This window comes from Mobula birostris, chromosome 9, assembly GCF_030028105.1.
Source record: "Mobula birostris isolate sMobBir1 chromosome 9, sMobBir1.hap1, whole genome shotgun sequence".
Classification (NCBI taxonomy): Eukaryota; Metazoa; Chordata; class Chondrichthyes; order Myliobatiformes; family Myliobatidae; genus Mobula; species Mobula birostris.
The window spans coordinates 25,754,295-25,767,260 of record NC_092378.1 but is presented as its reverse complement, the minus strand read 5'-3'; the positions used below and the strand labels follow the sequence as shown (position 1 = coordinate 25,767,260).

The following is a 12,966-nucleotide window of genomic DNA, read 5'->3' as shown; positions in this document are numbered from 1 at the left end:
TATTTACATACAGGTGCAATGAGAAACTTGCTTAGCCTGCACTATGCTACAGTGTCTCGAGGTAATGAGATATGGATTACACCATTCAGTCCCTTGAAAGAGTTTCACCATTCACTGGGATCCTGGCTGATCCAGACACTAACTAAAGCTCCAACTTGTACCTACATCTGTATGCCTTTAGTTAACAGAAAAATTTAAAATCATTTGTCATGGCATGTATTGCCATTTGGGTTAGACAGCTTGGACTTTCCATTGTCTTTTGCATCAAGTGTTTGCTAACCTCATTCCTCATAGCCCAATAGTTCAACAAAAACTCTGGTTCTATATTCACAATAAACAGAATTAGTTCTCCTATATCAAAACTGTAACCTCCTGATTATATTTAAAAATTTGGAAAACTATGTCTGATTTGATTAAATTCCAGCTAATGCATCCCTTGTCTGTGTTATCTTAATAATGTTATACCAGGAATCTAGGTGTTACTTTGATATTATGTTACATTCTCTTCAAAGCCAAAATACTCTACCTTGACATTAGTAGAGAAGAATCAGTAAAACTCTAGCAAGTCAGGCAGTGCATATGGGGACTAGATTAAACATTTTGCATTGATGACCTTTCACCAGACTGGGAGTCATTGACATGAACCGTTGACCCTATTTTCCCCTCTAAAGATGCTACTTAAGCTCCTGAGTATTTTTACAATATTTTCAGTAATGATTTTGGATTCCCAGCGTAAGCAGTTTGTGTTTTGCTCTTCAGATATGTTCCCAGACCTGTACGGCCTGAATAATTGTAGGTTAACTTGAACTCCTGTCTTTCCTTGTCCTTAAGAAACAGACTAAAATTCTGTTAGTATGTTAATTACTTTTTCTCCTTGTTCATGGCATTTTAAGGATTTTTGAATAGGAACTTATGATTCTCTTTGCACTTGAACTTACTGAAACATTGATGTATTGTCACCACTATACTCAAATAAACCAAAATAAATTCATTTAGCAAGATTTTCATTGTTGTCAAGTGACAGATAATGTCCTGGAAAGCTGCATTGAATGGGCAGTTTTCCTATGCAGTTTTGATCTCCTTGCCTATGAAACTGATTATTTTGGAATCTCAGTGATTCAGCATCCAGCTCACCATGATCACATGTAATCTCAATTTTCAGACCAGTCAACCATGTGAGACTTTGTCAAAAGCCTACGCAAAGTCAACATATACTACCCTGCTCTCATCAATTGTCGTAGTCATTTTGTCAAAGAAAACTGACATAATTACCCAAACACAAAGCTACGCTGAGTATCCCTAATTAGTTCTTGCCTTTCCAAACCAACAAACAATCTGCTGGATGAATTCAGTGTAGTGAGCAGCATTTATGAGGGTGGAAAGGCATTGTTGCCATTTCAGATTGCAACAATGCTGCTGCACAGATGATGCGTGACCCACTGAGTTACTCCTGAAGATTGCTTGCTATTCCAGATTCCAGCATCTGTAGTCTCTTGTGTGTACTTCATGCCTTTGTAAATGTAGATCGATCCTCTCTTAGTATTCCCTCCAGTAACTTACCTATCACTGATGTTAGGCTCACCAACTTGTGCCTTCCCTGGCTTGTCCTTGCAGCTCAGCTTGAATAAAGACACATTATTATCCATCCTCTAGTTTTTTGTGGCTAAAGAAGGTTTTTAAAAAGTTCTTTGGAGTGAGTCCTGAGATGGCAGGATTGCTATATGAAGAGAGATTGTCATCTGAGTTTATATTTAGCAGATTTTTAAAAGTATGAGAAGGGATGTAATTGAAACATGAAAGTCTGAAAGGTCTGGACAGGCTGGAGGCAGAACGATATTTCCCCTAGCTGGTGTATTTAGAATGACAAGTTACTGTCTTCTGCTACATGGACAGAGGTTCAGGAATGATTGAAGAAAGATTTCTCTACTCTGAGTGATAAGCCTGTGGAATTCGCTACTGCAGAGGACTGTAGAAATCTGTTTCCGAACACAGTACATATAAAAAGGAGATGGATAACTGTCTAGTTACAAAAGGGATCGATGGTTTGAGAGGGCAGAAATATAGTTTTGGGAAAGATGATTAGCCATCTTCAGTAGCTGAGTGGGCAAAAAGATTTGCTTTTCTTCCTGCTTTCTGTGTTTCTATGATTTTTTTTGTTGGCAAAAAGAACAGTTGCTATGATCTTTTTTAGGCATGAAGAACTGTAATTCAAACAATTACATTACATTAATCTGAATTACATCATTTTGTTGGCACAAATCTAGTATCATTTCCTATAAGTGGTGCAAAAAATGTCCCTAGTTGTTACTGGCTGGTTATTGTCAATCAGCATCGTCATCGTTCTGTGCAGTCTTTAAAATCAGGGGATTATTTTTAGGTTCAGGAATTTTATGACTGATGTACCCAAGGCAGAAAGAGGTGTAAGACAATATCATAGTAAATATAACACCAATTTACCAACATTAAAATTAAAGCTTGTATTTAGTACAATTGGATACTCCATTGAATTCAGGAAATGGATAACAGGAATCATACCTTTCTGAGCCATAGCCGTATATCAGAATTTCTGGGCTTTGGTACAGTCTGGTAACTCCTATTTTATTGCACCTTAACTTCCTTTCCTCAAATTCAGACTCATTGAGTGGATCTGTATGGGATGCTGTAATTGCCCTGCTTCACCTACACAATGGGGTGTTAGCCTCATTGCCTTTTATGCTTCATTTCTTGGAATTTCCATCTGCTTTTACTTGATGTTTTTAACATCATGCTGGCCCATGGGATTTCACAGCATGCAGATTTAATGTGTAGAGGATGTGGTATTTGTCAGTTAGTGAAATATGTCTGGTGGTTCTTTCTTCAGCAGGTTTCATTTGTCTGCGTTCTGTGTGGTCTGTCTTAAATGCACTAAATCGAACCCACTTTAGTCAAGTGAACCCAGTACCTTCCTGGTTGCCTGTGATGTGTCTGGGTTTGAACAAGGTGCAGTCTTTGCAAAGGGAATGCTGACTGGGATATTAAATAGCCATTTATAATAGACTGAATGTTGTGACTTCATATTAACTTTTTAAATTAAAAGTGATCTTTTCTGAAAGATGTACAGTACATTTAATTATAGGTTTGTTTTTTAATCTGACTAATTTGGAGGGAAAACGTGGTATTGTGTTCAAAAGCTGTTTAACTTGGCTTGTTCTTTGTTCAAGGCATTAACAAAGTCTGCTGTAATGCAGCAGCAAGAAACAAGCAGAATATGTCTTCAATCAGCCATAGAGAAACAAATGCAGAAATGTGAAGAATTGCTCAATACTCAGGTAATATTGGCTTGGAACGTAGACACCTTATTTCTTATTTGCACCATGTGAGTTCAATTATCAGATGCGTTTAATATGGGTTTGAATATTTTGTACTTTACTTATTTATTATTGTTGTGTTCATTATGTTTCAAACTCTGATGTGTTTCTTCCACACAAGACTTTTACTAAAATAGGTTTATAAACTTCTTCTAGTCATTAATAAGACAGATTTGCCCACAACTTGCTAATTAAGTAATTGAAGTGAAGCTATTCATAAAATTTGCATCAATTTGACATGTTTTACGCCCCCTGTACTACAACTCCAGTACGTTGATACATATGGGTTTCTGAGGAAATAGCTTCCTGCAGTGCCAGCTATATTCTGGTCTTAGTGAAGAAAAGAGATAGAAATTGTGCTTCAGATAATGCACTGTTCACAGCCTCAGTGTGTTCCAAAGTACTTAAGTCTATGAAATACTAATGAAATGTTATTGCTGTTCTAATGAAATGTAGCAGATAAGTCCACAGGCAACAGTGGGGTGAAGGGTCAAAGGGTTAGATGTGGAGACATGAAACCTGGAACCTGGAGAAAAAGTTAAACTTCTGGAGGAACTTAGTGGGTCAGGTAGCATCCAGGGAAAGAAAATAGACAGTTGACATTTTGGGTTGAGACCGAAAGACTGAAGGAGATTAGGGGAGAAAGCCAATAGAGAGAGGCAACGGGGTGGAATAAGAGCTGGTAAGTGATAGATGGATCCAGGTGAGGGAGAGATGATAGGCAGATGGAGAAGGGAATAGTAGGGATTGCATTGGCAGCAGGAAAGTGATGGATAGAGGCAACAAAGGGCTGCCAAAGATGGAATTTGCTAAAATGGAGCATAGAACCAATTAAGGGATGAGGGATGGGTAGGGGCAAGTTTGAGGAGTGTGTGGGTGATGGACAGATGGTTGAAAAGGAAAAGAGAATGAGGTGTTTGCAGGCTGTGTGTGGCATTAGGTATGTGTAGGAGGAACTGGATTGAACAGTAGGATAGGAAAAGGATAGGGGAAGAAGATTACCTGAAAATGGAGAATTCAGTGGTAGACTACCCAGATGCTGTTCCTCTGTTTAATGTTTTGCCTCACCCTGACAGTGGAGAATAATTAAGATAGCTTACAACTAGGTGTTCTAGGTGTCTGTGAAGGACAGGCACAGATTCTTGGTAAACCTAGTCTGCACTTGGACTCACTGACATAGAGGAGGCCACATCGAGAGCACAGAATGCAACAAATAGGGTCGGAGGAGGAGTGTGTGAATCTCTGCCTCACTTGGAAGGACTGTTTAGGTCTCCAGATAGTGATGAAAGAGGTGGTGTAAGGGCAGGTTGTTACACCCCTTATCATCCAGGGGAATGTGTCTGGGGAAGGGGAAGAGTAAGCAGTCCAGGGCATCATGGACAGACTGATACTTGCAGAACAAGTTGTGCAGGAGAAGATGCGGCTAGTGGTGAGATCACATTGCAGCTGATGGAAATGTTGAAGAATGATGTACTGGATGTGTAGTCTGGTAGAGTGAAAGGTAAGGGACCAGGGAAATTATCCTCGTTCTGTCTGGGGGAAGGTGGGGTGAGAGCAGGATGTAAGGAATGGAGGAGGTGTGGGTGCAGGCTGCATCAATCATGGTGTGGTGGGATGAGGAAGATGCCCCATTTTCTGAAAAAGGAAGACATCTGATTTCTCCTTTACTGGAAGAACAGATGTGGTACAGACAGAGAAACTGAGAGAAAGGAATGGTATGGGAGGCGACTGTGGGAGTCAGTGAATTTGTAAAAATGCTCGTTGATAGTTTGTCTCCTGGGATGGAAACAAAGAGATTAAGGAAGGGGAGCGGCTGTTGGAAATGATCCAAGTGAATTTGAGGGCAAGGTGGAAGTTGGTAGTGAAGCTGAAGAAATTGATGAGTTCAGCATGGGTGCAGAAGGCAGCACCAAAGTGTGTCTCATGTTATTTTTTCAGACTTTTGCCCTCTTAAACTTGTGGTTGGCACAAAGCCCAAAAATCAGTTCTCAGATTTCTCCTTCAAAGTGAATATGTCATTTTGCTACTTGTTTTGCTCCATTCTAGGATATCAGCTCTGTACCTCTGAAGCAAATCCCATTTACTGCTAAAGCGGTGCAACATTTTAACATTTTATTGGTTCTAGAACTGTTTTTAAAAAAATCTTCCTGCTTGCAATATTTTTCTCACATTAAGCTGGCAGATAGAAATGGGTTGTATTTTCTTTGTTCCCACTTGTTTTGATGGAGTACTGGTGATGTTCTGCATTTGATAACCCAAGCTACTGTACAGCACATTTTCCTGAAGCATGGTTATTTGTTTAGTATAGTTCATACATTACAGTCATTTAAATTCGGCATGTTTACCAACCTTTTAATAACCTTTTTTTTAAAAAAAAGTCACCTTGAGTGCATTATTATATAAGATTTGCGTTTTTGTGCTGAGTAGATCTTCTCATTTTGCAATGCAAATACAAAATAAATTTTAAAGCTATTAAAGCAGTTGTCAAAACATTAGCATCAAAATTAGTTATCTAGTGGCTAAATGATGCATTAATTTTAACATTATGAAAAGGGTTTAGTTTAGTCCCGGTAGTTTTCAAGTAAAGCTAATGATTTTTAGCATGAGAAATTGGGGAAAGAAATTCACAAGTTTGTTCAAAGACATTTAATTTGACAGAAATAAAACTTCCACTATGGAAGTTTGAAGCGTTTATGGAGGGATGAATATGTGGTTTCTGATATGTATTTTTTAATGGGAATTTTTAGAGTTAGAGATGATAATAAACTGGGTAGGGAGTGGTAGTAGACTTGGAAAAGGCTGCTTTGTTGATAAAATATAGTCAGACAAAAGTAATTAAAATAGATAACATGTTGAAATAGATAATTATGAAGTGGAGAACTTTGAGCGTATCAGACTTCATTCTCAATATATTCAACTGATGGAGAGGAGCCATCAATAGCAGTTTGCTAACTTGAAAAAAAGGGTGAAAATAAATAAAGGTCAGCTTACTTCTCATATGCATACAAAATATTACAGATCACAGAAATGCTTCCTGTTGACCTAACGAAACCAAATTTCCCTCAGATTTATAAAGTATATCTATCTATCTATCTAATCAACACTTGTCCCTTAACTGCTAGGTCACTGCTAGATTAAAAGCCGATGCATAATATTAGGATTTGGAGAATCTTGAGTGCAAATTGCCTGCCGAGGTTAAAACAAGGATAAAAATAGGGACATATTGCAGCTGTGAAAATAAATCATATAGATTATGTTTATCAGTTGTGGAAAATGTGTACTGGATGTTTCAATATGGAAGCATGCCATATGACTCAATCAGCTCCTATCTTGTTTTGGATGGTGAAATAGGAAAATTCAATGTCTATATTATGGGGTTGAAGACTATCCAGTTGGAATATGAGTTGTTGTTCCAATAGTTTACAGTGGGCTTCAACCTGGTAGTGGAGATGACCGAGGAGGGACAGGTCATTATGAAATATAGCTATCATTTAGGACTCAAAAACACAAAGGAAGGCAAGCATCATTACTGCCAGTGTTATTCCAGTTATGTGGTCTTTATCTTCAAAAATGCTCTTCCGAATTCAATTGGTGGAAGATTTATATTTGCAGAAGTTGAATGTAAGGCCAGACCTCTTGTTTGCTTCAGTGAATGCTCAAATGATGGCTTTGAGCTTGACCTCTGAGTCGTCAAAAGCAAACATCATTTGCATATTTCAGCATGACTACCTTTTAGGCTTGAGTGAACTTTGTCTTAAGTTGAAATTTTTGTTAGGCTGAATGTATTGCCCAAGATGACTGAAGCTTAAGGGCCATGGAGTCACACAGCACAGAAACAATGACTTCATGAGTAAGATTATATATTTATAATTCTAATATGGGATGAGACTTTTATAGAATCAAAGGACAAGAGGAACAAAAGCATCAGTTGCAGATTACAGAAGAGGGAATAGAGAAAATAAATTGAGAAAAAGCATGCAGAAATGCAAAATAAGACATAGCTAATAACAATACTAAAAATAACCAAAGCCAACAAAATAGATGTTAGGTAATGCACACAAAATGCTGGAGGGACACAGCAAGTCAGACAGCATTTATGGAGAGAAATAAACAGTAGACATTTTGGACCGAGGCCTTTCATCAAGAAAGTTGGAAAATGGGTGTTAAGCGCTTGACAAGAAATTTGTAAGAGAAAGCAGAATAAAAATGCAATGTATAGCAATGTTAGGTGGAATTAATTAGGTACACATTGACTTGGTGAGAATGAAAACACAGAATTAGAGGACAGGTTTAAATTCCTATTTGTAATGGAGAAGTGTTGGGTGTCCCAAGGAAGTTAATATTGAACAGGGGTAAAGGACTCAGCAAAATTGACATAATCATGAATATGACTCTAAAGAATGACAAATCCCAGGGCAAGAAGGCATCAAACATGCAGTTTTAAGAGATGAAAATATTGCAGATGCCATATATGTAATCATTTAAAGTTTTGTCATTTCTAGAATCATTCCTTTAGTTAGGAAAAATGCTTAAGTCATCTTACTGTTTCAAAAACAAAACTGAATATGAAACCATAGAGTTATAGACCACTTTAATTTTCCAGCAGTCAGTTTTACGCAGTCTGTAATTAAAGATAGAGTAAATTATTGTTATGAATATTTTTAACAGATCATATAGAATTAGTGTGGACGTATAAAAGGTGATTCATTCCTGACAGATGAAATTAAAATTTTTGAAAATATGTCTGAAGAATTGGAAAACAATGTCTATGAATGCTACTGGTATGGACTTTCAAAAGGCATTTAAAGTCTCTGTTATGAGGCAATGAACGGAAACTAAAATTCATAGAAGTAAGGACAGAGTATTAACTTAGAATGATTGAGTGACTTGAGACAAAGTAGGGATGATGAGTAGTTAGACCAAATAAATTTATGGTCAGAAAAAACTGTTGCAATGCCACAACTGTTCGTAATATTTATTAAAAACTTAAATTACATTGTAAGGAAATTTAAATGGAAACATTCAAATTTGTTGTGTTGTTAAATGTAAGTAGGTAAAACTGATAACTATTATGGTTTGAACTCATCATCTTTTGAACCTAGGATGAATAAATCAGTACACAAGCAACACCGGAAGTCCAGAAACTTGGGGTTCATTTACATAATAGCAAAATAACTAATAAAATATAATTAAATAGTATTTGGAGCACTGGAATTGTGTGGTTGGATGTAATCCCACAGCTATATGCAGCTCCCAAGTGCCACCCCTAAGGATTTATTATCCTTGTACAGAGTGAAGCATAGGTTTACTGGAATGTTAACTGATCTCTCAGAGGTGAAATTAGAGGAATTTGAACAGGAGTTGCTTCCTGTAGAAATTTAAGATTTTAAGAAGCTGAAGAGGCTTATGCAAGGACCAGGGATTTCCAATCTTTTATATGCCATGGACCCCTACCATTAACCAAGGGGTCCACGGACCCCAGATTTGAAACCTCTGACAAAGACAATTTTTAATGATTGGTTGGGGGTGGGAGGAGCTAGGTTGAGAAACTTAATTTGAAGGTTATAGCACAGTGATAGTGAAACATTTCCACGTGCAAAAAGCTTGTAGAAACATTGTTTTTCCAGCTCGCAAATAGAACAATGTTAGCTTAGTTATTAGTTTTAATTGTGGTGAATACACATTCACTCTGATATTTAGGGATGAAAGTAATTTCAGATAGTATAATGACTTGCATTGCAGATCTGCCAGGATTTCATTGAATGGCAAAGTTGACACAAAACATGGCATCTTCCTATACCCATATTATCTGCTGAAAATTGTATTTATTTGCTCGAAAATTTGAATGAAACTGCTATGGAATAATTGAGCCTTTGAATGTTTATAAAGAAAATTGAAAATATTAAGTGGAAGATATCCTTTTCTCATCAAAGTTTAGAGACACTTACTTCCAGCTAGTGTTGTCAGTTAATACATCAATTTTCTGAGTTGTTGCTGCTCTACAAATTTAATAATATAGTCTTTTGATGTTATAACAATTACGTTGGTTCATCTGAGCCAGTTCAGTGCATCTGCACCATTGCATCATGAAAAGATTGTGTCAGTATGTTTGAATAATGAAGTGTATTGACTCATCTATTACCAGAACTGCCACTTGTTTTTTTTAAAGACATAGAACTATTAATAAATGTCTTTTTTCTTCCTATCTGCTATTTTTAACATCCAAATCTCCGTTTTCCGTACCACTCTTTAGAAGGTTGACAGGAAGCACAGGAGTGTATCGTTTTATGATTGGGCTCCCTAAAGGTATAATGTAAGAGTGCATATGGAGAGCAAGGAGCTCCAGCTGGCTGCAGTGTTCCCAGTTAATCAGTCAGTTATTTGTCCATTGTTTCTGTTGCCTCAGGCCTTGTTTTACTCTGATGCACTAATTTTTAAATTACATCAGAACAGCTGTTATTGTAACTATGACATTTTTAGCACGCATTAATATCTGCTTCAGTTATTTCTTTTTTCTGGTGCTTCTGGTGAAAACAGTTAACATTGATATTTAATATTAGATTGGATCCCATTTTTGTAAAAATGTGCATATCATGTAATTATTATTTAATTCTATAAAAAAGATCCAAAATCAATGTTTTGGCTCAGGGAAGCTATACTAAGCATGCAGTAATTTTAGTTGTTATTGTCTTAAAAGGCAAAAAAAAATCCTTTTATTTTGTCAGTATCTGTCAATGAGCATTCATGTCTCCTCACCTCTGGATTGAGCATGGCAGAGTTCTAGATTTAGTGTATTGCCTCTGTGCTTCACTGCTCCAAGAATATTTAAAATTTAATAAAATACCTGCAAAAATGGCAATTTCCGTTAATACAAAGGATTCTGCAGATGCTGGAAATCCAAAGAAACACACACAAAATGTTGGAGGAGCTCAACAGGTCAGTTAGTATCCGTGGAGAGGAATGAACAATCGATATTTCAGGCTGAGATCCTTCATCAGTCCGGTGTGTTACTCTGGCAATTTTTATTATTTTAAAATAATCAGTTGGCATTTCTGATAGCTAAAATATCACCATTCCTCTCCTCACTTTCACCTTCCTTTCTTCCACTGTTCAACTTTGATTGTAGTAGCTTCACAATAAAATTGACATTTTATCCAGCAGCTTCCTCCTAAAACAATTGCCAGTGCAGTTAATTTCTTGTGTCTGCAAGGTGCATATTATGCACAAACCATAATGTTGAATATGTAGTTTCCTCTGATTCGTCTAATTTTAATAATTAAAAATACCATTGAATATTATATATAATTGTGTTTGTATTTTGCTTTAATTAATTCCAATGTAAACTTTGCCTTGCTTCTATCCAAAAGAAATTTTTCCATATCTCAGTGTTCAAAAGATAAAAGTTCTGCCTTCATTTAGGAGGAAAGTCTGGTATGATTCACTGGAAATAGTAAAACCAAATAAATGGTTCTCTGGAGTGTTTTGCAGACTCTAAATGTTAGAATGTGTTATGATGAAGATTGTATTGACAGCTGCTGTTCCACATGTGTTTTACTTGGAAGTGCCATCTAAATACAACTTGTTATATAGTACAACTCTAAGGGAGCTTTCAGCTGAATTTATAAAACAAAGTTAAAATTATAAATAGTTACTTGCCTTGTTCTTCATGGTGAGGTATTTTATTTACAATTGCTTTGACATTGTTGTATCATATAACGCTTATGAGACAAAAGCCATAAACTCCATTTTATTTGTTCCCTTTCCCCATTATCCTATTGGTTTTTGTTTTCATCAGTTTCTCAGTGAGCAGCAGGTTGTGGAAAATACACCATTTTAAAGCAGTGAAATTAGGCTACTGAATGGATGGAAAAGACTGTGGTTTTTTGTGAATAATACTTTTGAAAGTAATAACATTGAGATTGTACTGTCTCAATGAGGAGGATGACAGCAGCTTTCATTTCTACAGACAGAGCACTCCAGGAAGGAGTGTGTGTGGCCAAGTGTCAATTGCATTCTTGATTATAATACAGGGAATCTAATTAAATTAGCAATTGGTTTGGGCCATCAATTCCATGATGATTAAAGTATATGAGCTATGTAATTATATTTCTAGGATAAAGTATTAGAATAAATAAATGCTATTTGAATAATGGTTAGAAGTGGTATACCATTATCACTGCGATATCCACTTTTGATTGCAGTATACGTACATGATTTCAGATAGGTATAGAGAATGGAATCATGATTCATGAGCCCTAAGGTCTAATGTCTGGAAGAGGTTGGAGGGACTTTACATGTTTTCCTCTGATATGTTTCAGTAACAAGTAATTGCAGAAGCAAGATGTGCACATTAATGGGGCATTGTATTTTATGGATAAATCTTGAATATAGAGTACATGAATACTAAATTGTAAGGTTCAAAATACACCTGAAAACTTGCTCTGAGTAGATATTTATTTATTGCAATATATCTTGCACAACCTATTTTAAGTATTATGATGTTCATTCCTTAGAGGTAACAAAAAATTGCTGAGAACTTTTTCTATATATATAATTTTAAAATAAAAGAGGAAAAATAAGAGATTATCTCAGGAAAATAAATGTTTATTGGTTAATCTGGTTCAATAAAGCCAAATGTTCAGAGTAAATGCAAGTTGCAAGCCTGACTAGAATATCCATGAAGCAGATTTTGTACTTATTTGCATAAAGCCTTGCATATAATTGCCAGGCTTGAAGCCTCAAGTGGGATCCTGGTGAAAGTTTTCTTCTAGAAAGTGACTGCCAGCTGATTGGTAAGGTCTTGTGTAGTGCAGGACCTTTTGGATTTGCCTCTGCCTTTAGAGTTGCTTTGATAATATTTTGATGTACTGTACTCAGACTTACAGACATCAACTTAATCCTAACCCTATTTTAATATCATTTTGATTAAAAAAGATACAAATCTGAGAAACAGTGAGCATTTAAAGCAAATCAGTAAAATAAAATGTTCATTAGCTTGCTTTTATACCCTTCTCTACAGCCAATTCTTCTCTTAAAAAAAACAGGTGGAACTTTCCAAGGAACCATTAGCAGCTTATTCCACAAATCAGAAATTCCTTATGAGAAGTAATTCCTAAACTTGTATTTCACTTTCTATTTCATCCTTTTGAAAATAAAGGCACCTTTCAGCTAATTATTATCTGCACTAGTTCCTCTCAATCTTTTAGGTTGGATGTGTATTTAGTTAGAAAAGAGATAACAGGGATTGACAAGGAGGTTAGAAAGGAAGGAGAGATTGATGGAAATATCCTTATTCCGTTCCAATTGCAGTGCATTTTATTACTCCTTTACGTTCTAGATCCTTTGCTGATATTGACTAGAGTTTCTGTTATTGCATTATCAGATATTCAGATGAGATGAACATGCAGGTTATCTGGGAAACAAGTTATCACAGCCAATTAGAGGGCACATGTTTGTTTGCTGAGCTCTGGAGAACCATTACATTCTACTGAAGTACTTCCTCCTTCACCTGAGCTTTGTTGCAATATTTTCAATAGTTAAGCAGCAATTCAGTATTAAAATATTTAGTGAGATTATACAAATAGAAGTGTAAGCATAAGTTTCATGTGGGTTTTGAGCT

At 36.2% G+C, this 12,966-nt stretch overlaps 1 protein-coding gene across 1 annotated transcript in view; it reads left to right on the top strand.

Moving 5' to 3' along the window:
• The window catches only part of LOC140202593 (coiled-coil domain-containing protein 91-like), a 194,453-nt gene that overhangs the window by 114,591 nt on the left and 66,896 nt on the right, over positions 1-12,966 (top strand). Inside the window, exon 8 of the mRNA XM_072267633.1 lies at positions 3,201-3,308. Within this exon, the coding sequence (XP_072123734.1) occupies positions 3,201-3,308 (108 nt within the window). The remainder of the gene's footprint in view (positions 1-3,200; positions 3,309-12,966) is intronic.